The following is a 21,755-nucleotide window of genomic DNA, read 5'->3' as shown; positions in this document are numbered from 1 at the left end:
TGACGCTTTGCATTCCATCTGCCACTCTGACTTCCCTAACTGGAAGGATACAGGTGGTTTGATATTTTAGGTATTACCATCTTCCATATATAATCTGTATAACCTATAACTCTTTTCAGTGTTTGACTTGAAACTAACAGTAATACTACCCCCTTTAAGTTATTAAATTTTTTCATTTGTCCTCTGCGCAGCCACTTTATAAGCTTTGATCTCTCTCCCACCTTGAAATACTACATATCATGACAAGCCTAGCATCACTCAAAAGAGATTTTATTACAAGAACACACCCAAGACATGTCTTTAGCGTGCATCATGACTTCAACTTCTGAGAAAAAAACCCTGCATAATTTAATTTCTCATTTCAAGAATACTTATGTGAAGCAGTGCTTTAATTTCTACATTGAGCTCAACGGGAACAAACTCAACAAAACAATAGCTACATTTCTCTGAAGACTTCCAAAACACAGCTTTAGAAATGTCACTCACAAGAATCGTTGTAACACAGGTCTTCCCCTCTGCCACAATACTGTTTGCCCTTGGTTCGTAGGTTGGCTTTTACAGGACAATCATCACTGGGCTTGAGAATGAGGCTGAACACCTGTTTTCCTGTCCAGAGTGTTACAGGCTTAGAAAAACAAAAAGACAAGAATTAGGATTACAGTGGTTATACTGCAACTACAGTAAAACAGCAAGCAAGAATTGTAAAATTGTTTTCTATAACAGAAACTTTCTGTACTGAAGTATACTTGTAGAAGTGCATAGTAACATTCCTTGGAATAGGAAAATATTATGCACTTCTATACACAGAAAACCACTGACTGCTGTGTGGTTATCCTTTACATAAGGGTATGTGCATATACTTAGAGAAACATGGTCTATTGCTCCCTCTTACTGCCATGCTTCCCTGATTAGAAATTAAAAAAAAAAAAAAGAAAAGAGTGCCTTTGGTTTGATTTTTTGAGGAGATTAAATTCATATAATTATGTACTCCCCTCAACTGTATTTAAATGTAAGTAACTGTCACAGCTTGTGCTAGAATTATTCATTTGCAGTGACAGCAGCAAAGAATCACTGCTCTTGGCTATTAGCAAAATTTCATATCAGCTTATAAAATTCACATTAGATACCGCCCATAAATGCTTTGACCTTGTTTTAAATTAATATTATTCCCTAGTATTTCAATTTGACTTTCTGAATTTCCCTATTATACTTGTTATTTTGAAATTAAATAAAACATATAAAAATGCATATACCAGTATGAAGTATTTAATACATTTAAAAATGTCCCAAACTCTTTCCAAACAATACTGTTTGCCTCAAATACAAAATAAATCAAATCCAGACACCCTAAAATATATGTGAATTAATGTTTAACAGACCCTAATTGATTAAGTGATACTACAGCTCTCTTCAAAGTTTGTGACAAATACACAAATATTCTGCCATTCAAAATACATATTTTGTCTACATGATGTAACAAACAAGCAAACAAAAAAACCCCAAAACCAAACAGAAAATAAAAATAAAAAAAAAAAAAAATAAAAAAAATCACATCACATAACACTCATCCTCTTTAACACATTGCCAGATTAACAACTAAAGCATATTATTTCACAGGTTTAATATCTCCAAAATCTGGGACATTGAAGCCTGGTACTGTTGAGTATGTCAGGACATTACAGGCACCCAAGGTAGAAGGTAGTTTCTCCAGTATGAATCTGCACAAACCCCCATTATTTTGAGCAGCCAGTAACAGTGAAGTTACTAAGAACAATGTATCTTCTTCTGACTGCTAAAAGCTAAGTGGTCTAAGTCACTGCACCTAGATAGTGGCAAGGCTATGTTTGAACCCTGAAGGAACTGTGCACCTGGACTACACCCATGCAGGTTTGGCTTTGTTCAGCAACATGAACCATCAAAAGCCTTCCGCATAGATTTCACCCTGAATTCTGATCCTTGCACTTTACAAAGATCTCACACAAAACTAATGTCAGAGAACACAAGAACTGTCTCTGCTCAGAACATCACCATGGGTCAAGAGCACACAAGAGAGAAGGTCTTACTAACATAAGAAAATATAGTTTGACACACCTTCAGAATTGCTGGAGGTGGAAGACGAACTTTAATCTTTTCATCCTTGCCAACCAGAATAGAAGCAATAATTTGGCAGGCTTTGGCTCGATCAAAAAAGGTATCTTTTAATGTAAGAAGATAGGCACCTAGAATGTAAAAAATTATTAATGTGACAGACTAAAATAAGACTAAATTTCAAAGCTATTGCATATTCAGGATCAATTTAATTCTAACACTAGTTACCTACTTATTATGCAAAAAGATAATAGTTTAGACAGCTTCAGTTGCAAATCCTTACCAGAGTTGCCTTTTTTTTCTTATTGGTCCACACAAATTTCTAAAACCTGAAACAAGTGCATTTCTACAACCTATTGTCTCTCTCAGACTCTATCCCATAGTTAAAAATAAGGCTTTGGCATTAATTTCTGTACACTTTCTTCCTTGTATTCCCAAGCATCCATTTTCTGCCACAGAAACATTGTAAAACATACACAAAGGTAATAATAATTGCAGCTACTACGGTAAACAGTATCAGGAGAGATTCTAAGGACATCATATTTTAGACTAACAACGGCCTTACTTTCATAATGTCATTTTGACTTGTGAATAAAGCTTTTTAATTAATGTAGAAAAATTCTGGAAAAGAGGGAAGCAATTTTGAAGGAACAACTTTTAAATCACACAGTTCTAAAATAAACTTATATACACACCTGTGAGGAAATCTTGAATAGCAGCGATAAGAGGTTCTCCATTTCTGGGTGTTACCAAGTTTGCTTTAGTCTATGTTATACAGGAAACAAACAAAATACACATTTGAAGACACTGATATTCCATTTCAGCAGGAAGCTTACCATTTAAGATAGATATTTTAGCAAGAACAGTCCTAGCTTATTTGAAATCAAAGTAGAGCTGTCTTCAAAAAGACAGGAAAAGTAAACTAGAAGTTTCAGTTCACTACAGTCCATAAAAATGTATTGACAGTTAAGGAGTAATTTCAGAATAGTTACTGGATATTACATGTTCTACTTCCAAAGCAGAAGTTGCAATCAACTTCACGTGTTTGGGAAGTTACCTCTCAAACATGACAGTGAAAGGAAAAGAAGCTAGCTCTGAGAACCTGAGAAGCAACAAAAGAGGTTACACTCACTCATGGGAGCCACTGAAATATTGCATGTTGTGTGGTCCCTACTGATGCAAAATAATTAAGCTAGCTTCTTCTACCAGCCCCATTTTCTTACATTTTTCTCATACTGCTCCAATTAATCAACCTCACCTACGCAGCACAGATTTCCTGAACTGTTCACAGGCTTGCACAAACCCAAATCACACAGTTGGGGGTAGGGGGTGGAGTGGGGATGGATTCTTTTTAAGCTTGCAAATCAGGTCAGCAAGCCAATACATGCTGCTGCCAATAGCTGTGCTGGTACGTATGAAGTAGCAGTGGCATTCAGTCTCCCTAAAGGAGCAATGTACTGGAAAATCCTCATATTGATGCTACCAGCCTTACTTTCATAGTACAGATCCCTCTTTATTTACCCTCCCTTCTCCCATTTTCCCCTGCTTTAAAAATCTACCGATTCCTACTTTCTCTGGCAAACTGTTTTTTTCTGGTACAAGCACGCTATTGCTGCCTCATTTCCAGTTGGTCTGACCACCTGCAATTGCTGGGCTGTCAGACCAGAAAGCAGAGTATGTATCTGTTTGGTAACAAAGCCATGTGGTAGCAATCACTAAGGACAGACAAGCACAAACATACTAGTGACATTACTTATTTAAAACTGCTGTTTTTTCCACAGATGCTATGTCTATTAGACTGACTTTATGTAACAGTCCTAATTTAGTACAAATTCCCCTTTGCAAAGCTTTTAAGCAGCTTCACAGCCACACAAGCCATACCCAGTTATCTTGATAATGTTTCATATTTCACATGCAAGTTCAGAAATATAGGGCTCAGCCCATCTGTCACTAGCAAAATCTCAACCCCAACATTATCTACCTTACCCCCATTAAAACAAGTGCTTCTGCTTTTGCTTCTTCTGTCTGAGGAAGATGAAGGTTCATCTCATCTCCATCAAAGTCTGCATTATATGGTGTACAGACGCATTCATTAAATCTGAATGTCCTGTGAGGTTTTACCCTAGCCTGAAAAAAGACCAAAAAATGTGATGCACAAGCAGCCAAGCGTGCTAAAAGACAAAAAGCCATACCCAAGTGCTTCCTTGTAGGCTTTATCCTTTCTTTTTGTTACAGACATGACTCAAAATTTCCTATTATAGATTTTAACTCAACCAAGAACTGACAGAAATGGTACTCAGGTTCCGTTATACAAATGTAGCCAATAACTTTGAACATGAAGAATTTATACAAAGCGTAGAACAAAACACGCTTTCTGGACATCACATCAACTATACAAAAATGAAATGTTTATGCAAGAACACACACAAACAGCTTATAAACAGAACTGCCCAGACACACCACCCAGTTAAGCATCAATTCTCAGGCAAAAGCACAATAGCACCATACTCATGCTCATTGCCACAAAATGTTGCAGAAAATGCTGTTTACTTTCATGCATTTAAGAGAAACAATAGCAAATGGAATCCACCTCACATTCAGGGAAGAACTACCTGTATGTGTGTGCACTTACAATGTGAGCCATGATGCTCAGCTTATGAAGAGAAGGCTGCCGGTTGAACAGAACTATGTCACCATCTATAAGATGTCGCTCCACGATATCACCGAACTTCAGTTCCTGGGCCATCTTTCCTCGATTTCCATATTTCAAAAATCTTATGTAGTAACACATAATAATGGAGTTGGAAGAAATAATGTTAGAAAGACAAAGACAACTGAAAAGAAATTCTATGCTTGTAGTGCAAGAGCTTTCATTAGATATTGGAGCATTTATATTGCAATAACTAGAAGACAAAACTGGTGTGGATTGCATCATTAAACATCAGCCCTGCTGCTATTTTAAATAATGAACGTATTTATGACATTAGTTAACAAAGCTACAGTTATAAGTACAAGTAAGGAAAAAGTCTATTTATACAACCAAAGAACTTACTTCAATTGTATCAGGGAGTATAGGAAATTTAAATCATACACTAACTGACTACAGATTAGCTCCCCTATGAATACACATAGTATAATGTGCCCCTAACTACCCATTTTCTTTTATGTCTATACTACACCCTCCGTCATAAAAAAAAAAACCAAACGATCTAATTGCAGTTCATTATCAATACTATGTACACTTAAGTCCAAATATTACCTAAAAATAAACAGTATACTAAACCAGATGTAATTTTTTTTGTTCCTATTCTTTATCAAAGATTCTAAACATAAATTTTAATCCTTGCAGACATAACTTTCACACAGCAGTAAGAACAAGTTGATGAGGAGAAATAAAAAGCAAATCATTGCAGATAAACATGATACCTTTTCATCTGTGTGTGCCTTTGCTGTATAAAGTTGGCTCCGGGATGAACATCAGGACCATTACAGACAAGTTTCCTCATAAAATTAATATTTGCTTTGTTCACCTGTTGCATAAAGATTTTAATCAGAAACAAATGAAACATGGCTCAGGACCTCCTGTTTTTGCTGGTGGCTTTTGCATTTCCAAATTTTAGGCTCAACTGACAATTCCCCTCACAGCCTCCAGCTGCTGAAGGGAACAAGCAGGAGGGAATACAGGAAGAAAATTTAAGCCAATCATAGAGTTGAACATCAGTGTGAAATTATATTAAAAATCTTGGAAGTAAGTTCCAAAATAAATATATCCAACTACTCCTCAGACAGGTACATCAACAAACAGGGAAGCTATGTGTAAGTTCAAAAAGCAACAAGCAAAATTCTTTTCTTTACATTACACTATATGCCTTCACAGCACCCACATATATTCATTTAGCAGCAGCTGCTGAACCGGCTAAGTGTCACTGAGTGACATTCTGAACATAAAGCAAAACATTCATTCCCATTACATTAATTCCTTTTCATAGCAAGGCTATAAAGCAGGCCAGCACTGAAGTCTGGCTAAAATTAAAAAAAGGGGGCATAGAAAAAGTTTTGGTTCTATACTACTTACCTTTTCAGGAAAGGTTAGTATTTTAGCAACATGAATAGGCACGGCTACTTCATCTATTCTTAAGTTAGGATCAGGTGAAATGACTGTTCTGCCAGAGAAATCCACTCGCTTTCCAGACAGATTGCCTCTAAACCGACCTAACAAAATAAGCAAGTGAAAAATCTTGGTTAAAAATTGGTTTCAAAATGTTATCTGTTAAGATAGCACATTAAAATATCTTTCAAGGTACATCACTTAAGCGCAATACAGTAGTAGTGGAGAGACGCTTTGCCTATATGTGGCTTTATTACATTAAAAACAACTTTCTGGACACACCTTGCTTTCCCTTAAGTCTCTGAACAAAACCTCTGGTCCATTTTTTAGGTGCCATGTTAAGAGGAATTCCTGAGAGCTCACTATTAATGTACAGGGCACACTGTAGTTGAAGAAAATCCCAGTCTTCCATAATCATCTGTGTTTTGGCTCCTGATATCCTATGCTAAACAAAGTAGTCATACAGTTAGAAAGCAAACATTACAACACATATTAAACTAGCAAAGAATTTTTCTGATACAACTCTTATTTTGAAAATAACATTAAAGAAACCTTCATACATTGGAATGAACAAGGCAAGAACTTGGTAACACAATGCATATGCTACAGCATAAGGCCATTCACAAGAGAACCCAACAAAAAAAATTCTTTTGACTAGCATGGACTTGAGACAAATGCTCACAAAACTGCATGTTTGTTTAAATTGTATTTTTCCCAAACCACTGAAGTTAAGCTAATATAACTTCACAGCCAGGAAAATCGCTAGCAGATTTTTCAGTCATGGAAGACTTGGTACTCTCTTGATTTTGTTTGCCTGACAAAAGACCAGTTTTTGAAAAGCCTAAAAAGAGTCTGGCAGAAGTGCTCTTCTGAACAAGTGATAAATTGTCAAATTTACTTCTAGTCTCAATTTGATAACCATGCTAACGGAAACCTGATTTCTTAGGAACAGATGGTGAAATAAAGAAAGAAAAAGAATTTACAGATCAGTAAAAGAGGAGGAAGGTCTACATGAAAAAAAAAAACAAAACCCCAAACAAAAGCAAATAGGTATAACGTCTTCATATAAGTGACCTAAGTGCCATTGTCATGGAAGGGAAAAAAGAAAAGAGATAGTAATAGAGAAAAAAGAAAACAAACAAATAAACAAACAAAACCCACCAAAGGAACCCCATCCCCCCCCAAGCCAACCAACCAAAGAAGAAACAAACCAAGAGATAAGTTTACAGATCAGAACTCATACAAAAGAACATTTCCCATAATCCACCAACAGATCTCTAGCCAGTCAGCCAGCTCCATTTGAAGGTAGCTTCCTTCAGCAAAATACCAAATGACATAGTAGAGTACAGACCACTTGCTTGATTGTAAGCAGTAAGAGAAGTAAAACCTCTTGCTATATTCAATTCTAAGGCAACAGTCCACCTGCTTGATTGTAAGCAGTAAGAGAAGTAAAACCTCTTGCTATATTCAGTTCTAAGGCAACAGTCTCTGAGAGCTTGAAGAATGGCTCACCTTTTTTATTACATCATTGAGAAAAATTATCTCTGTCAGTTTCATTGTCAAGTCATCTTCATTGGTGCCAGACTTCAAGTCACTCACAACAGAGGGTCTGATACACAGTGGAGGCACTAGGAGTCTTGTGAGGATCAAATCTGAAGGTTTACCAGCTTCTGGGTTCATTAGAAGCAGAGGGATGTCTTCTGTTGGGATTCTTTTAAAGAGGTTCAACACTACTAAAGGGTTCAAGTTTTCCTGTAAAATCAATTGGAGAAAGGGGAGAACAAGCCATCACGTAACAGTTCCAGTGCTTCCCTCCTCCTCTCATTTACTGTTTGCCCAGAAATAAAATATCTTAAGACAAATCAGTAAAACTATTCATGCAAACAAAACACAGTTTTGGTCTATTTATTCCAAATCAGTACTTTTAGTGTCTCAGATAACAGCTTGCTTTACTGTTTCCTTCCTTCTTTTGCTTATACATCAGTGTTTACTTCTCATCATGCTACTATCTCTAAAGAGAGTATTTCATACTTATTTGACAAAGCATCTCAAAACTTCTTACAACAAACTTACAGTATATTGTAATAATTTTATTTGTCCAAACTCACACTCATTACAGTACTTTCTAGACTATTTTTCAAAACTTAGTTTCTCGATTAGTACAGCTGCTACTGCTATATAAGAAATTACAGATATTCACTACTTTTTCTGTTAAATACATATCCTGAGATTTTCCCAGCCTGAAAAGAGCAGAAGGAAATAAACTACACATTGCAAAGTTAAATGAGACAAAAAGGTTAGATAATTAAATCTTGCCTCTCCTTTTCAACATCAAGTACTTCTGAAGGAAAAAAAACACAAACGTAACATGTATTATAACCATCTTGAAGTGACAGTAAACCTATATGTACATGCTTACCTAGTTCTGAAGCGTAACACATGAGCACCCCTTTGTTTATGCCATAAAGATATGTATCGTTTCATGCTAAAACTGAAATTTTCATTTTAGCAAGATATAACATTACTGCAATAAATGCAAATATTCTTCAAGTGTCTTTCGGTATATGAAAATCCTGGAGCACCACAAGCTTAAGATGCTACATGGAAAACCTCTGAGGAGTTTTATTTCACACACAAAAACCATCAGATAAATTAGGTCATAATAAAATTCACCTGAGCTCTTCCCAATAAGGGTTCTACTTCTTTGTTATGTTCTATGGCAGTTTCAAAGGACTGTAGAAAAGTAGATAGGACTGGATCTACAACTTTCTTATTGGTTTTGTACTTTTCATGTATTATTTTCAACAAACCACACTTCTTCACAGTTCCTGAAAGCAAATAAAAATGGGTTGTTTTGTTGTTTGCTTGGTAGGTTGTTTAGATTTTTTTAACAACTCAAAGCAAAACAAAAAAAAAACAAACAAAAATGAAACCCCCAGAACTTAAAACAAATAAGCTACAGTTCCAAAACTAGTTAAACCTTCAACAAACAGAACAAAATAAAACTTCATCAGCTATATTAACCAGTTTCCGAAATTCAGAAAAGAAGAGGACAATCAGGTCATGTTTCCTTGCATAACTGGCTTGGTGTGCCTAGATTGTAATGTGGCTTCTGAAGCCGAATACAGGTAGTTTTGCCTACACTAATTCAGCTTTATCTCAATTACAGCAGGTTGTTTTTTTTAAAGTAGGAGTTCCCACACTAAACCCAAGACTAAGATGTGCCATTTTACATCATCCCACTGCCTTCTGAAGTAATTTTGAAAGTGAATTGTCAGAAAAATCTGAGAAATACTTTCATGTCATGCAGGTGACTTTATTCATAGAACTATCACAGACTAGTACAAGTGCTTTCCAACCTCTATTTTTACTGCAGTATGTTAACCTACCACATAATTTTGTAAATGCCTATTGTTTGTGTCTCCTACATGTAGCAGTTGCACTTAGAACGAAGCAGCTTGTTCTCTATTCAGGCTGTTGATCATCACAAACAACACCAAATTTTCATGAGTTAAACCCAAAGTTTTAAATTATTAATTAACTATCTACTATGAAACTGCAACACTGTAAGTCCTTTAACAGCAGAATAACTTGATCAGTGTACACGAGTGAACAAAATTAAAATATTTGGAAAAACAAAGGTGATTTTTTTATTAAGTTACTCTGCCCTGAAGAACAAATTCCAGCATAATCCAAGATTATCACAGATCAAAAAATGCCAAACTGCAGAACATACCTTCCTAGAGGATGACAAGCACAGCTAATGTTATGAAAGGTAACTTTATACAATGATGAAAAATTAAGTTCACTCAAAATTAGAAAGTCTATGAATACTTCTATGTTAAGGCACTGATCACTGACAATAGCTCCCAAGATGTTTAAAAACATGTAAAATGGGTATTTTTGCCATTATTCAGATTTCAAATACTGGCTACTACCATGAAACAAAACAAGTAAATAGGACAATGTCTATAGCCACATAAATTAGATGCAAACAAACATAACCTGGCATTAAGAATGCCCTTACCTGTTTCTTAATGAAGGCCAGAGAAAATATCCATGAGCTGTGGAATGAATAAGCACATTCAAGCACATCTATTAAGCACATAATTTTGATGCTGCCAAGGTAAAGACTGTCAAAGTAGACAACTTCACTAACCGCTAATGTCAGCACTCACCATTAAAGGCACCACAGTAAGGACAAGTGTTCTTCTTCCGGCACTTTTCAGACACTTTCTTTTTTAGTCCTCTCTTCTGAAGATATGTAAGGCCGGGTCGCTTGAGGTAATCCAAAAACTGTTTCTTTTCTTCCACTGACAGCATGATACGGCAACAGGTTTTGCAAATCATCTTAAATGTAAACACACACAAACACAGTTGTTTAACAGACACATTCACCTCTTCTACTGTAACTTAAGTTCTTCAGAAGAGTGCAGCTTTTTAAAGTGAAATAATATTGTATGGATGAAAGACCAATTCATATACTTTAACACACAGAAAAGTACATGGGAAAAAGAAAAATACAGTCTATGAGACAAATCCTTATTTAACTTCTGCATGATCTTAAAAATCCATATAAAGAAAACAGCTTTGCTTGACTGGAATGTCCTAAAAGGCAAGTTATACTGCATACATTGAATTCAAAGTCCTAACGAAAAAGAACAGATTAACCAGTCTGAGATTGCATTAAAAAAATGGAGGTAGTTACTTCACTAACTCTGGTATTTTAAAACATCTATTTTATAAAATACAAGGTATGTAAATACAAAGTTTATAATACAACTTTAATTTGGTCTCCTCGATTTCCCTTTGAAGCACCATCTTTCCTGATAATTTCCTTTTTCTAGGCTAGAAACTGACAACAAATTATAATTCACGCTTACCTGTAAGATCCCTATCACAGCTTTGAAGTATCCAACATGAAAACATGGCAGCTCCAAGTCAATGTATCCATAATGACCTAAACAATCAGCTAGATTTTTTCCACAGGTTTCACAGGGACGGTCTTTTTCACTGGTTCCCTTTGTGAGAAGAGGAATGCACACACAGAAAAACAAAACCAAAACACATTAGCGGTAACCAACTGAACACATAAAAAATACAAGAGTTTTTAAGCTAGTCAAATGTCCTCACAGCAGACTCACTCCTTTTTCCCTAGCACCAGAATCATAGAATAGTTAGGGCTAGAAAGGACCTTACGATCATGTAGTTCCAACCCCCCTGCCATGGGCAGGGACACCACACTAAAACCATGTCACCCCAAGGCTCCATTCAACCTTGCCTTGAACACTGCCAGGGATGAAGCATTCACCACTTTTTCGGGCAACGCATTTCAGTGCCTCACCACCCTCACAGTAAAGAATTTCTTCCTTATATCTAATCTAAACTTCCCCTGTTTAAGTTTGAACCCATTACCCCTTGACAGTAGCATTACACTCATTCCAATGCAAGGATGTCTTCCACACACAGCCCTTACTGATGTCAGAGAAGTTGTACAGCTCTTGCAACCGATCTACAGCCCACTAGTCTATACTATGGCATTTTGTAGATGGATGTCCCTGACCCTCCCAATAACCTGACAGGAAGAACTTATCACCTGCATCAAAAGGATGCTTTCCTGAACTCTCCAAAAGCATGAAGAAAGCAGCTGCCACTGCAACTAACACTGTGCAAATGAAGCAAAAACACATTTACACCTATGCTGGATGAGCAGTAAATTTCAGCCATCCCAATTTATTTATAATAATTTAAAATAATTCTACAAAGAGAGTATGAAGAAAACTCAAAACATTTCTCACCATGCGATGGTCAAGTACTCCATACTGCAGTGGAGAGTGGTGGTTGTCCTGACTATACAGGTTTTTGCTAACCACTTGTATGTGAGCTTGCTGACGCATCTCTTCTGGAGATTTCATGCCAAAACAGATGTGGCTTCTAGAACGGGAAATTTCACAAGTGCACATATATATGCAGATACACTTTTAACTGCGGACATACATACACATATATATTTAAAAGCAACGCAAAGGTGGCTGATTCACAATATTGCCGAAGCAGGTTCTTCCGCAATTACTTTAAAAATGGTGCTGTTTGCAGCCAGTTCGCGGTTCTTATCTGGGATATTTTGGGCAGCCCTACGGTTGTGCCCGTGCATCCTCTGCCCACTTCACCCCTTCCCTCCGACCCTGGCCAGCAGCTCGAACCAAGCCCAACAAGCAGTGCTTGTAACACCACAAGCCATAACACCACTCAGGCTCCGCTCCCCGGCACACTAAACTTCTTTCCAGGACTTTCTGGAGCGGCTGGGGTTCAGCATCACAGCCGCCCGGGTCAACCCACGACAACACCCGCTCCCCTGGAGCTGTACAGTCCCCTGTGTTGCCAGCCGGCAGCGGAGCGGCCGCCGCCCACAAGCCTCCTACCGCGCAGAATGCCCCACGAACAACCCCACTCACATCTTCTTGGCCACATCGGTCTCCCGGAACTGCTCCTTCACCATGGTGGCGATGCACAGGAGCTGCGCGGCCGCGAACACGGACTCTCACCCTCCGGCGGGGCGACACGCGGCGGCGCAAAGGGGGCCCGCCCGCCCGCCAGCACAGAGCGTCAGGGGGCCAGAGCTGTCTCTACCTGCAGCGCCGCCTGCTGGGACAAGACTAGGGTCCGCCCGGTTCCTTCCCTGAGGGAGGCAGGCAGAGCCTCCCCGCTGCCAGCAGCGCCGCCTGCGCCAGGCCGTCCCTCAAGGCTGGCTCACACACTGACCTACAGCAGAGCCGGCGAGCACTTCGCTGCGCACCATGGTACTGATACAGTCCGGCCACCACCACTCCCCCAGCGCTGCTGCTGCCGCTTGGTTCACTTCAGAGCTCTACAGTGGGTTTCCTCTATCGCAGTCCTGTCCCTGGCTTCAGCTAACAGCAGGCGGGAGAAGACAGCAAAACCAAGCCCTCAGCAGCACGCAGCGGGGAAGCTCGCCTCGCTAGACAGTGTGGAACCAGCCTAGAGACAACCGCCTGACACCTCAGTACCCGTCAGAATCACACCCACCACCATCACCATTTTCTTCTGGGTCTGGCTTTGAGACAGACATCCCCATACAAAACTCCGCCCCAAGTCGAAGGACCCCTCACTGCGTTATGATTGGCCGTGACTAAGTCCGCCCTTTTTCTTGCTCGCTGGCGGAGCGGCTGCTGTCAAGATGGTGAGTATCTGACGGGGATCTGGGGGAATCCGCCCTGTACTGCTGCCATCCTGTCCCCAAGGGGCTCCCCAGGTGCTGGGCACTGCCACGCTGCTCTCCCCGTAGCGGGTTGGGGGAGTATGCGTAAAACTCAGTGGGGGCTTGATCCACCTCTTTGAGCCAGCACTCCTGCGGCCTGGCTGAGGTGTGCTGGGGCTCGTCCACAGTGGCGAGCTGCGGGGTGTGGGGCGGGACGCATGATTGGTCTGCTGCGTGTTCATGCTCCTGACTTGTAAGAGCAGTCCTAGGCTTTGACAGGAGGGTAACGTGCTTCTCTTTCAGTGTTAAAAGCACTTGTGTATTTTTATGTACCTATCATACTCGACTTAATTTTATGCCTATTGTTTGAAAGCATTACTGAAACAATAACTTACAGAGTTTTTTTTTAGGAAATTCCTGCATTAAGGAAGTAGTACCACATAGGTTGGTTAAGGAAACTTATGTATAGTGCTGTGTTGCTTGGGCTTGTAATCTCTGTGCTTCATTAAAAGCTGCTGCAGATTTTCAGCATGGTAGAGGTATGTTGCTGTATGGCCTGGAAAGTGGAGGTGAGTTTGCCAGGTTTTCAGTGTATAGGTGTTTTTGGTAGCCCAGGATCAGTCCATCTTTGGTTGTTAGTTTACTGTCAGTATCTATTCTGAAAGGCTACTGGCTGTTGCTGTACCTCTTTACTAAGCTTGGATTGCATGTGTAACTGTTGCTTTGTTTTACTTTATCGTCTTTTGCAGAATGACACAGTGACCATCAGAACCAGGAAGTTCATGACAAACAGGCTTCTTCAGCGCAAGCAGATGGTAAAATAATACAGAAATTTGTCTTTCATTATATGTCTGTTGATTTTGGGCTGCAGGTGGGTTTTTAGCCATTGTAAATAAGGGGCCCTTAAAACTTCCAGAATTCTTGTTAGAGTTTATAGGTTTAAATATGGTGATATATAGTGAGAGTAAGTCTTGATGATCTAGAGATCTGTATTGTCATTTGAAGTTGTGCCAGGGAAGGTGTAAACTGGATATTAGGAAAAGTTTCTTGACTGATGGGGTTGTCAAGAATTGGAACTGGCTACCCAGGGAAGTGGTGGTGTCAACCATCCATGGAGGTATTTAAGATACATGTAGATATGGCACTTAATGACATGGTTTAGTGGTGGACTTGGCAGTGATTGGTTAGATGTTCTTAAAGGCCTCTTCCAGTTTAAGTTATCCTGTGAAGCAGGAATCTTAAGAATGTTTTTGTATCAAACTAATAATACGCCTAAGGTAAAGCAGTTTAAGTGTTAAGCTTGTGGTGGGGCTGTAACATGTGGCTGTTGTACTAGAGAGTAACCTTTTATGGAACTTGTAAACCTTTCTTCTTAGGTGATTGATGTTCTTCATCCTGGGAAGGCCACAGTCCCCAAAACAGAAATCAGGGAAAAGCTGGCAAAAATGTACAAGACAACCCCTGATGTAATTTTCGTCTTTGGCTTCAGAACTCACTTTGGTGGTGGCAAGACAACCGGCTTTGGCATGATCTATGATTCCCTGGACTATGCAAAGAAAAATGAACCAAAGCACAGGCTTGCCAGGGTAGGTTCTTTTCCAGTAACTTGAGAACAGTCAGGATGGATTTGAAGTTTTTAGTCATTCATGATGTGCAGATGTAAAAGCTGAAGCTTTGTGAAAGTACTGTTGGTGCATTTGGAGTTATATAGGAGTTCTTAAAGTAGCATAGGTTAGTTTCTGCTTGCAGTAAAGGCTAATTTTTCTTTATTGTGTACTATAGGGGAATTGGGAAGGCAAACCTGATGTTACCAGTGTTGTTTAGTAGTAATAAATAACTGACCCCTATTAAGGGTCTTGAAGAAGGATGAGAGATGAGGCTGATCCATGTGCTACTTCAGTGCTTCTATTCTGTGTCGAGTAGCTCATTAAGGTAGTGAATTTGTCTCACTATTTAATTGAAATTTTAAATTGGAAAAGTATTTGAAGAGTCGAGAAGTGGAACTTAAATTCAGTTGGTATCAGTGAAGCAATGTTAAATGCAACTTTTAACTGTTTTTTAATAGCATGGCTTGTATGAAAAGAAGAAGACTTCCAGGAAGCAGCGAAAGGAGCGTAAGAACAGAATGAAGAAAGTGAGGGGAACAGCCAAGGCAAATGTTGGTGCTGGCAAGAAGGTAGGATGAGAATATCTTTAAGCTAGAGTGAGTGTGTTGCCTGTGAAATGTTGATCAGAAATTCTTCAACACATTAATATTATTTTTCTTCCATTTCTTTTACCTGTTCTACTGGATAACAGAAGGTAATCTGTGTGGTGTCATATAGTTAATCAGCTCAGTAGCTTAGTTTTGCTCCTCACTGCTGCAAGCTTAGTTGATATAACACAAAACAGTGCTTCTTATGTGATTTTTATGTGTCACTTGAGCTAAAGTTAAACTTTCATAAATCTAACAGTATTGCTCTAATCACATAACTTAGTCTTACAATATACACATTAGATAATCTTAACACTAGTTACTCAGACTACCTAGATACATAATGCTTATTCCACCAAGTTACTCCACTGCAAGTTACTCTTGTGCTTATTCCACCACTGCTATTTCTGGTGTTACTTATAGAGAAGATTTTGTTAAGAATAATGTGGTGATGTAGGCAGTGAGGACTGTATATAGATAAAAAAAAGGTAGAATGCCACCTTTATCCTGGGTTTAAGTGGAGTTACCTTCTGGTGAGAGCTTCCTGTGCTGTGGCTGGAACTTGATACAAGTAGCTTGGAGGGAAGCAGAGTTCCTCAATCATTAAACAAAAAGCCCACCCAAAGTAGCCTGAATGTAAAGACAGTAATTTTCTTAGCACCTTTCGTTGTCTGAAAAATACTGAGTAAGCTGTGCAGCTAAGTAGGTTTTTAAAAGTGTTTTAATGAGGAGAGAGAGTGATGTGTTTTGATCCTTATTTCTGTAGCTGCTTAAATGCCTTGATATCTTGAATTTTCATAATCCTCACCTTTGCTTTTTCTCTACTTTCTTGGAATTCTCCATCAGAAATGAAGTATCTAGCAGGTACTGAAAAAGAGCATGGATGTGGTGACTGAATTGTACATCAGTGAAATGTGTGTTCATCCTTTTGATCAAAGCACTGTACTGCCTTGCATACGTGCATGTTTGCTTTAAACTTGCTTCTGTCCTGTAAGGGTTCACATAACCACATATGAGCTTTATCCTGTGCAACCTAGAAATAAGATTTGGCTTGTAGTGAACAAGACTTTCTGAAAGTAGTGAAACAACATTAAAATAAGGAATTCTCGGTGAGGAGAAATCCAGGAAACTCAAAGTTACTGATTTGAGGCATTGGTTTAGAATGCCCCAGGTTCTGATTCAAAGTAGTACAGTGCCGTTGCATGTGTAACTTGACCTTTTGTGTGAAAGTAGATGTGCATCATTATGAGAACTAACTCACATCACAGTTTAGTGCATTTGAGATGATGACTGGAAACAAGACAATTGTCAGCATTAAATTTGTTTAACTATTGCCCTGCAGTATTCCAAGTTAAGACAAATTACAGTGAAATTGGAAGTCTCTGAAATTGTATTCTTAAGGTCTAAGTGAAATTCTTGCCATCACTGGATGGAAATAAACCAGTGCAAACTGCTAGATGAGAGAACTTCTATGCTACATAAGATTTGGAGACTTTTTCCTTTCTACTTTAATATGGTTTTAAAGTTATGCAAGTGCTTACAGTATAACAGCAGAAATTAGCACTTAGTATAGTAGTAACACTAATACACACCCTCTTGTCAATGTCAAGGGAGTACTTTAATCTTGCACTGATACTGGTAGTATGGAGGAACTTCCGCACTTTGAACTTTTGCATTTGAAGGTAGCTGTTCTTGAGCGTTAATGCAGAATGGTCAAATGACTGTCCTTGAATTACTGAAGCCAGTCCAGTTCATCGAAATTATCTTAAACCATATAAAGACTTCAGAAATTTAAGATCAGCATTGCAATAATTATAGAGCAGATACGGCTTCTGTATCAGGTGCTTCTGAAACTAGCATGCAGTCTCAGTAGTGAGTTGTGCTTTGATTAGAGGCTTTTTTAATGTCTTTGAAAATGATCTTTTAGTTGATAATCATGCATGGCTTAGATCTTGTTTGCAATTTTTGATAGTCTTTCTGTCCTCACATTAAAGATAATTTATGTGCATTCTGGAAAGCGTGATTGAGAGAAGTTGTGTGCTGTATCCCAGAAAAAAGCTTGTGCAATCCACTTGCATGTTAAAGCTTTGTCTTTGAAAAATGCGTGTTTAAACAAAATGGTGTGACCTCCTTTATCATAGCCATGTGGAGGATTTTTTAATAGGAGTCCAGGAGTGTGTTTTGGACTCCATCTGTACAGTCTGAAAACTCTTTATCTTGGAAATGTGTAGGCACTTGTTTATGAGATGTCTTCAGGCAAGACTGTGTTCTTGTAAGAGTTAACTACCACATAGACATGAAAACTGTTGAAATGGTGAATTGTATTTTAATAGTTTTTCTTGAAGTTTTAAGTTAAAGTTTTTCTTTGGTGTCTCCTTCCACTTACTACTTCAGAATTCCCATTCTCCTGTAGTTTCAAGAACAGTATTTTAAAGTAGTTTGTGTTACCTAAAATGTTACGTAGCTCTAGGGTTTGCAGAACACTCGCGTAAGTTTGCAGCAAGTAGATGTGAATGTAGCGTTTGTATTCAGAGCAGTGACCCATATACTCTGGAATATTGAAATGCAAAAAACCCAAACCCTTCCCTACCTTTTAATGTCACTACTGTAGTTATGACTGTCTTTGACATGGGAGCCTCCCAGTCAGAAATGTTTTTTAAAAAAACCCAGCTTGATCAAACAGAAGTGTGGACAGATAGGCATTTTAAGCCATTGTAGCCTGTAGGTATAACTGAACATGCAGTTGCATTCTGAGCATTATTTAAGCTCTAAACACTATTGCTAGGTCCTATCTTGAGTTTGAGGGAGTGTGTGAAATCTAAGTATTCAGCCTCTCTACAGTGTCAAAACTGTGAGGTTTTCCTGTGACATTTCACTGTAATAATTGAAAAAATCATATTGTTAGTGTCCATAAAAGGCCTCAAAGCTCCATCTTCTGCAGTAGTAGGATTTAGATTAAACTATTCTCTAATTAATGTCATTTCTTTTTCAGTAAATGAACATCCTTCAAATGGAAAATGGACAACAGGTATGACTTTAAAATGCTTTGTAAGGGTAGACATTGAGTAGTCTGTAGTCATTACAATGACACAGGTCTAATTCATTTCTGCAAAGACCATGGTATTTGTGCTGATACAGAGACCAGTGTAAGAGTTTAAGACTAAGGAAGACTTAAGTATTTACAAATCACTTACTGCAATAAGTACAGTAAGTACTCACTGTGCTTGCTACAGAGTTGATACTTTATGTGGCTTCCACTTACATGAAATAACTGATTAGTATAAAGACTGAAATAATAAATTGGGCAGTTTAGATATATTGTTGCTAAAACTGTTGATTATTTAGTTTTATTGTAAACAAGGCTTATATTTTTCCAACACTGATGTAGGTATGCTAAGGAAAGGATAGTGAACCCTGGTTTTTATTATCTCAAATAGTTTGAAGTAGTATGATTTCTATTTTGAGCACAAATTTCTCATAGATACTTCAAGTAAATTTCCTATTTAATAAATCACACTTGTAGACAAGTCTTAGACTATATTTTTATGTCTTTTCTGCAGAATCATAAGTGAGTTGGACATGTTGAGGGCAGTAATTGTCACAGACAAAACTCTGGGTTTACTACAAATGGTCTGAATGACTCAGTTTCAATAAAATTAAACTCGGAGCTGATAGATTGAGTATAATGTCTCAAACATGAAGTTGTCAAAGCAGTTTGAGCTTGTTGAGCTCTTCTGCAGAAATGCTGTAATACAGGCTCTCACTTGTTTTCACAACAGTGAAATTTTGAACCCCGTGTTCTTTCAAGAAAGACAGTGTGGTTCACTTGTTTGGGAGCCAGGTTTTGTAAAGGTATGACTGTAACAATTGTTTTAATTATGTGGCATTGATATATCTTTCTCTTTACAGACTACATTATTCTATGAAGAACTGCTCTGGAAAGAATATGTTCATCTGGGATTAACATCAAATAAACTGTCAATATAATGCTGGTTTGCCCTTTAATTTTGATTTGGAAGCTACCATTTTGTAAAGGTTGAGAAATTCAAGATTGGTGCATTGCTGGCACTATATTAAAATCTTTTCATAATTAAATGACTCCTGTTTTGAGTATCAATTTTAAGTGAATCAGAGCTTTCTGCAGGTAGTAGTATAACCTAATTCTAAGTAGGCAGTGTAAGTTCATGGAGATAGGTATGCTTTAGTCACCTGGTGTTCAAACTGTGGTTTGGAAGGTCCTTTAAGTTCTGCGTGTTTCATTACCTGTATTATGTAGACCTGTAGAAGGAGCTGAAGGGAGGGCAAAACATGTAGACAGACACTCAGAGCTGCATACTTCCACAGTGAAGATTTTTGCTAACGAGGGGGTCAGTCAGTCACGTCCCTTGTTCGTGTGTTGTGAGGACAGGCTCTAGGGTCTGCCTCTGGTCTGCAAACTGCAATATACATTTAGTTTTCATCTGGTAGTGTTAAAGAAGTCATTAAGATTGGAATAGTGGCTGCGTGAGGCATGCTCTATGCTAGAAGTATGGGCATTCTGGTGCAGGTGTTTTGAGTAGCAAGCAAAATAGAAGTTTTATACTTGAAACAGACTGTGTGGCTCTAGCAGCTGAACTGATGAAGGCTCTGACTTGATTATTATCTAAGTACAGTATTTGCCTTTGTACTAAGGTAGCATATTTTAACACAGGGCATTTCTAGTGTTTTTGGTAAAACCAAGAAACCCTGAGAAGTTAAAGTGTTTGGAAGGGGACTACAGCCTGAGTCTTGGACTAGTGAGGTTGCTGTGAAACAGACTGTGTGGCTCTAGCAGCTGAACTGATGAAGGCTCTGACTTGATTATTATCTAAGTACAGTATTTGCCTTTGTACTAAGGTAGCATATTTTAACACAGGGCATTTCTAGTGTTTTTGGTAAAACCAAGAAACCCTGAGAAGTTAAAGTGTTTGGAAGGGGACTACAGCCTGAGTCTTGGACTAGTGAGGTTGCTGTATTCTGCATTCAGCAGCATCACACTTTTATCTGTACAGTAAATTTTCAGTACCTTGTGCTGTGGTGTTTCTGCCTTCACTGAAGTTAGTAACTGGAATCAATAAGCAGTAGCCCTTGTGAAAGGGTAGGTGCTTCAGTTTCTTCTTAAGCATATGTGAACTAGTGGTGTTAGACTAGGATGGTGAAAAGCAGTAATTTCTTCTGAAATAACAGATTCTGAAGTCCTGTGGATGTTAAAGGCTTTTTTACTTGGCAGACCTTCGAAGATAGGTACCTCTTGGATCTTCTTCCCAAAGCTTCTAAGTATATTAAATTCTGAAGAATTAATTGCTAGAGGGGTATTAAAAGTGGGATTTGTGTGCTTAGGTACAGGATGTGCACTGAACTCTTGAGTCTAAAGATGTGTTCGGAGTAGGTGACTAAATTTCTGGAAACTGAGAAGATAGTAAGGGATGTGGAACAAATGTAATGCATGTAAGGCATAGAGTTAGAAACTGGATCTGCTTTAAAGATAATACCTTCAGTAAATCCTTTCTGTACATAATCTTCAACATTAAAAGAGAGGAGTCATGCTATTAAATGTAATTGAACAATCACTAGAGGGTGATGTGAACACAGCAATACAAGTAGGACTTGGATAACATGTTTTCATAAAATAGGCTGAAAGAAAGCCAAATTGTCCTCTGCCAAAGAGGTCAACTCCTTTGAAAATACGCATCAAAAATAGTTGTGTTTAGGATCTGAGGCTTTAAATGATATTTTTATTTTTATGGGTTTTTTTTGAATTTAATGGAAACCATCTGTTTCAGTGAAGACTGTACAGTTAGTGTTTTCCAAATGTTTGCTACTTTAAAGCTTTAGAGTGCTGGCACAAATTCTAGTTGCTCTTTTCAGAAGCCTCCTTACCTTAGTTTTAAGCAGTCAGCAAGGGATTTATAAATAAGTGCTTGCATAAAGGTATAGGCCTTGCATAGTCTTGATGTTTCGACTTTACATAGTAAAAGCTACTGTTATAAGGGAGCATGTACCTCTTCAAACAGAATTTAGTTCTGGAGTTGCAGCAATAAAGGTTGCTTTCTTCAATTCTGTAATGTCTTGCATGCTGTTCATTACAGGCCCATTTGAGGTACAGGAACTTTTTGAAGCAGATGGAA

At 38.3% G+C, this 21,755-nt stretch overlaps 2 protein-coding genes across 5 annotated transcripts in view; one reads left to right on the top strand and one right to left on the bottom strand.

The window, feature by feature from the left end:
• POLR3A (RNA polymerase III subunit A) overlaps positions 1 to 12,792 on the bottom strand; it is a 36,653-nt gene extending 23,861 nt beyond the window's left edge. For both annotated transcript variants that reach the window (XM_061450564.1, XM_061450569.1), the window contains exons 1-14: positions 12,652 to 12,792; positions 11,995 to 12,130; positions 11,080 to 11,217; positions 10,375 to 10,546; positions 8,870 to 9,024; positions 7,709 to 7,948; positions 6,479 to 6,641; positions 6,164 to 6,300; positions 5,515 to 5,618; positions 4,721 to 4,862; positions 4,075 to 4,215; positions 2,784 to 2,853; positions 2,092 to 2,219; positions 487 to 625 (exon numbers count right to left, since the gene is read on the bottom strand). In XM_061450564.1, coding sequence (XP_061306548.1) covers positions 487 to 625; positions 2,092 to 2,219; positions 2,784 to 2,853; positions 4,075 to 4,215; positions 4,721 to 4,862; positions 5,515 to 5,618; positions 6,164 to 6,300; positions 6,479 to 6,641; positions 7,709 to 7,948; positions 8,870 to 9,024; positions 10,375 to 10,546; positions 11,080 to 11,217; positions 11,995 to 12,130; positions 12,652 to 12,695 — 1,909 coding nt within the window. In that variant the 5' untranslated portion in view covers positions 12,696 to 12,792. The remainder of the gene's footprint in view (positions 1 to 486; positions 626 to 2,091; positions 2,220 to 2,783; positions 2,854 to 4,074; positions 4,216 to 4,720; positions 4,863 to 5,514; positions 5,619 to 6,163; positions 6,301 to 6,478; positions 6,642 to 7,708; positions 7,949 to 8,869; positions 9,025 to 10,374; positions 10,547 to 11,079; positions 11,218 to 11,994; positions 12,131 to 12,651) is intronic.
• Positions 12,793 to 14,073: 1,281 nt separating this feature from the next.
• RPS24 (ribosomal protein S24) lies at positions 14,074 to 19,704 on the top strand. 3 transcript variants are annotated; one of them, XM_061450484.1, is made up of 6 exons: positions 14,074 to 14,230; positions 14,792 to 15,001; positions 15,481 to 15,591; positions 16,456 to 16,473; positions 18,602 to 18,637; positions 19,519 to 19,704. In XM_061450484.1, exons 1-4 carry the CDS (start codon positions 14,123 to 14,125, stop codon positions 16,459 to 16,461), a joined length of 435 nt encoding a protein of 144 aa, XP_061306468.1. In that variant the 5' UTR covers positions 14,074 to 14,122; the 3' UTR covers positions 16,462 to 16,473; positions 18,602 to 18,637; positions 19,519 to 19,704. The 3 variants fall into 3 exon arrangements, with proteins under 3 accessions (XP_061306468.1, XP_061306478.1, XP_061306459.1); XM_061450494.1 differs by lacking the exon at positions 16,456 to 16,473; XM_061450475.1 differs by lacking the exons at positions 18,602 to 18,637; positions 19,519 to 19,704 and having other exon boundaries at positions 16,456 to 16,942.
• The last annotated feature ends 2,051 nt before the right edge of the window (positions 19,705 to 21,755 follow it).

Source organism: Pezoporus flaviventris, unplaced genomic scaffold (genome assembly GCF_033815535.1).
Source record: "Pezoporus flaviventris isolate CSIRO_AGI_PZ_B2104156 unplaced genomic scaffold, CSIRO_AGI_Pfla_v1 ptg000001l, whole genome shotgun sequence".
Lineage (NCBI taxonomy): Eukaryota > Metazoa > Chordata > Aves > Psittaciformes > Psittacidae > Pezoporus > Pezoporus flaviventris.
This window is presented reverse-complemented; position numbering and strand designations above follow the sequence as displayed.

Bases quoted from the DNA above. Each gene is read 5' to 3' on its own strand.
- RPS24 (XM_061450484.1), top strand. From the start codon at position 14,123: ATGTGTAACTGTTGCTTTGTTTTACTTTATCGTCTTTTGCAGAATGAC. The intron at 14,231-14,791 runs GTAAAATAATAC...CTTTCTTCTTAG, and splicing joins TTCTTCAGCGCAAGCAGATG to GTGATTGATGTTCTTCATCC. The intron at 15,002-15,480 runs GTAGGTTCTTTT...GTTTTTTAATAG, and splicing joins CAAAGCACAGGCTTGCCAGG to CATGGCTTGTATGAAAAGAA.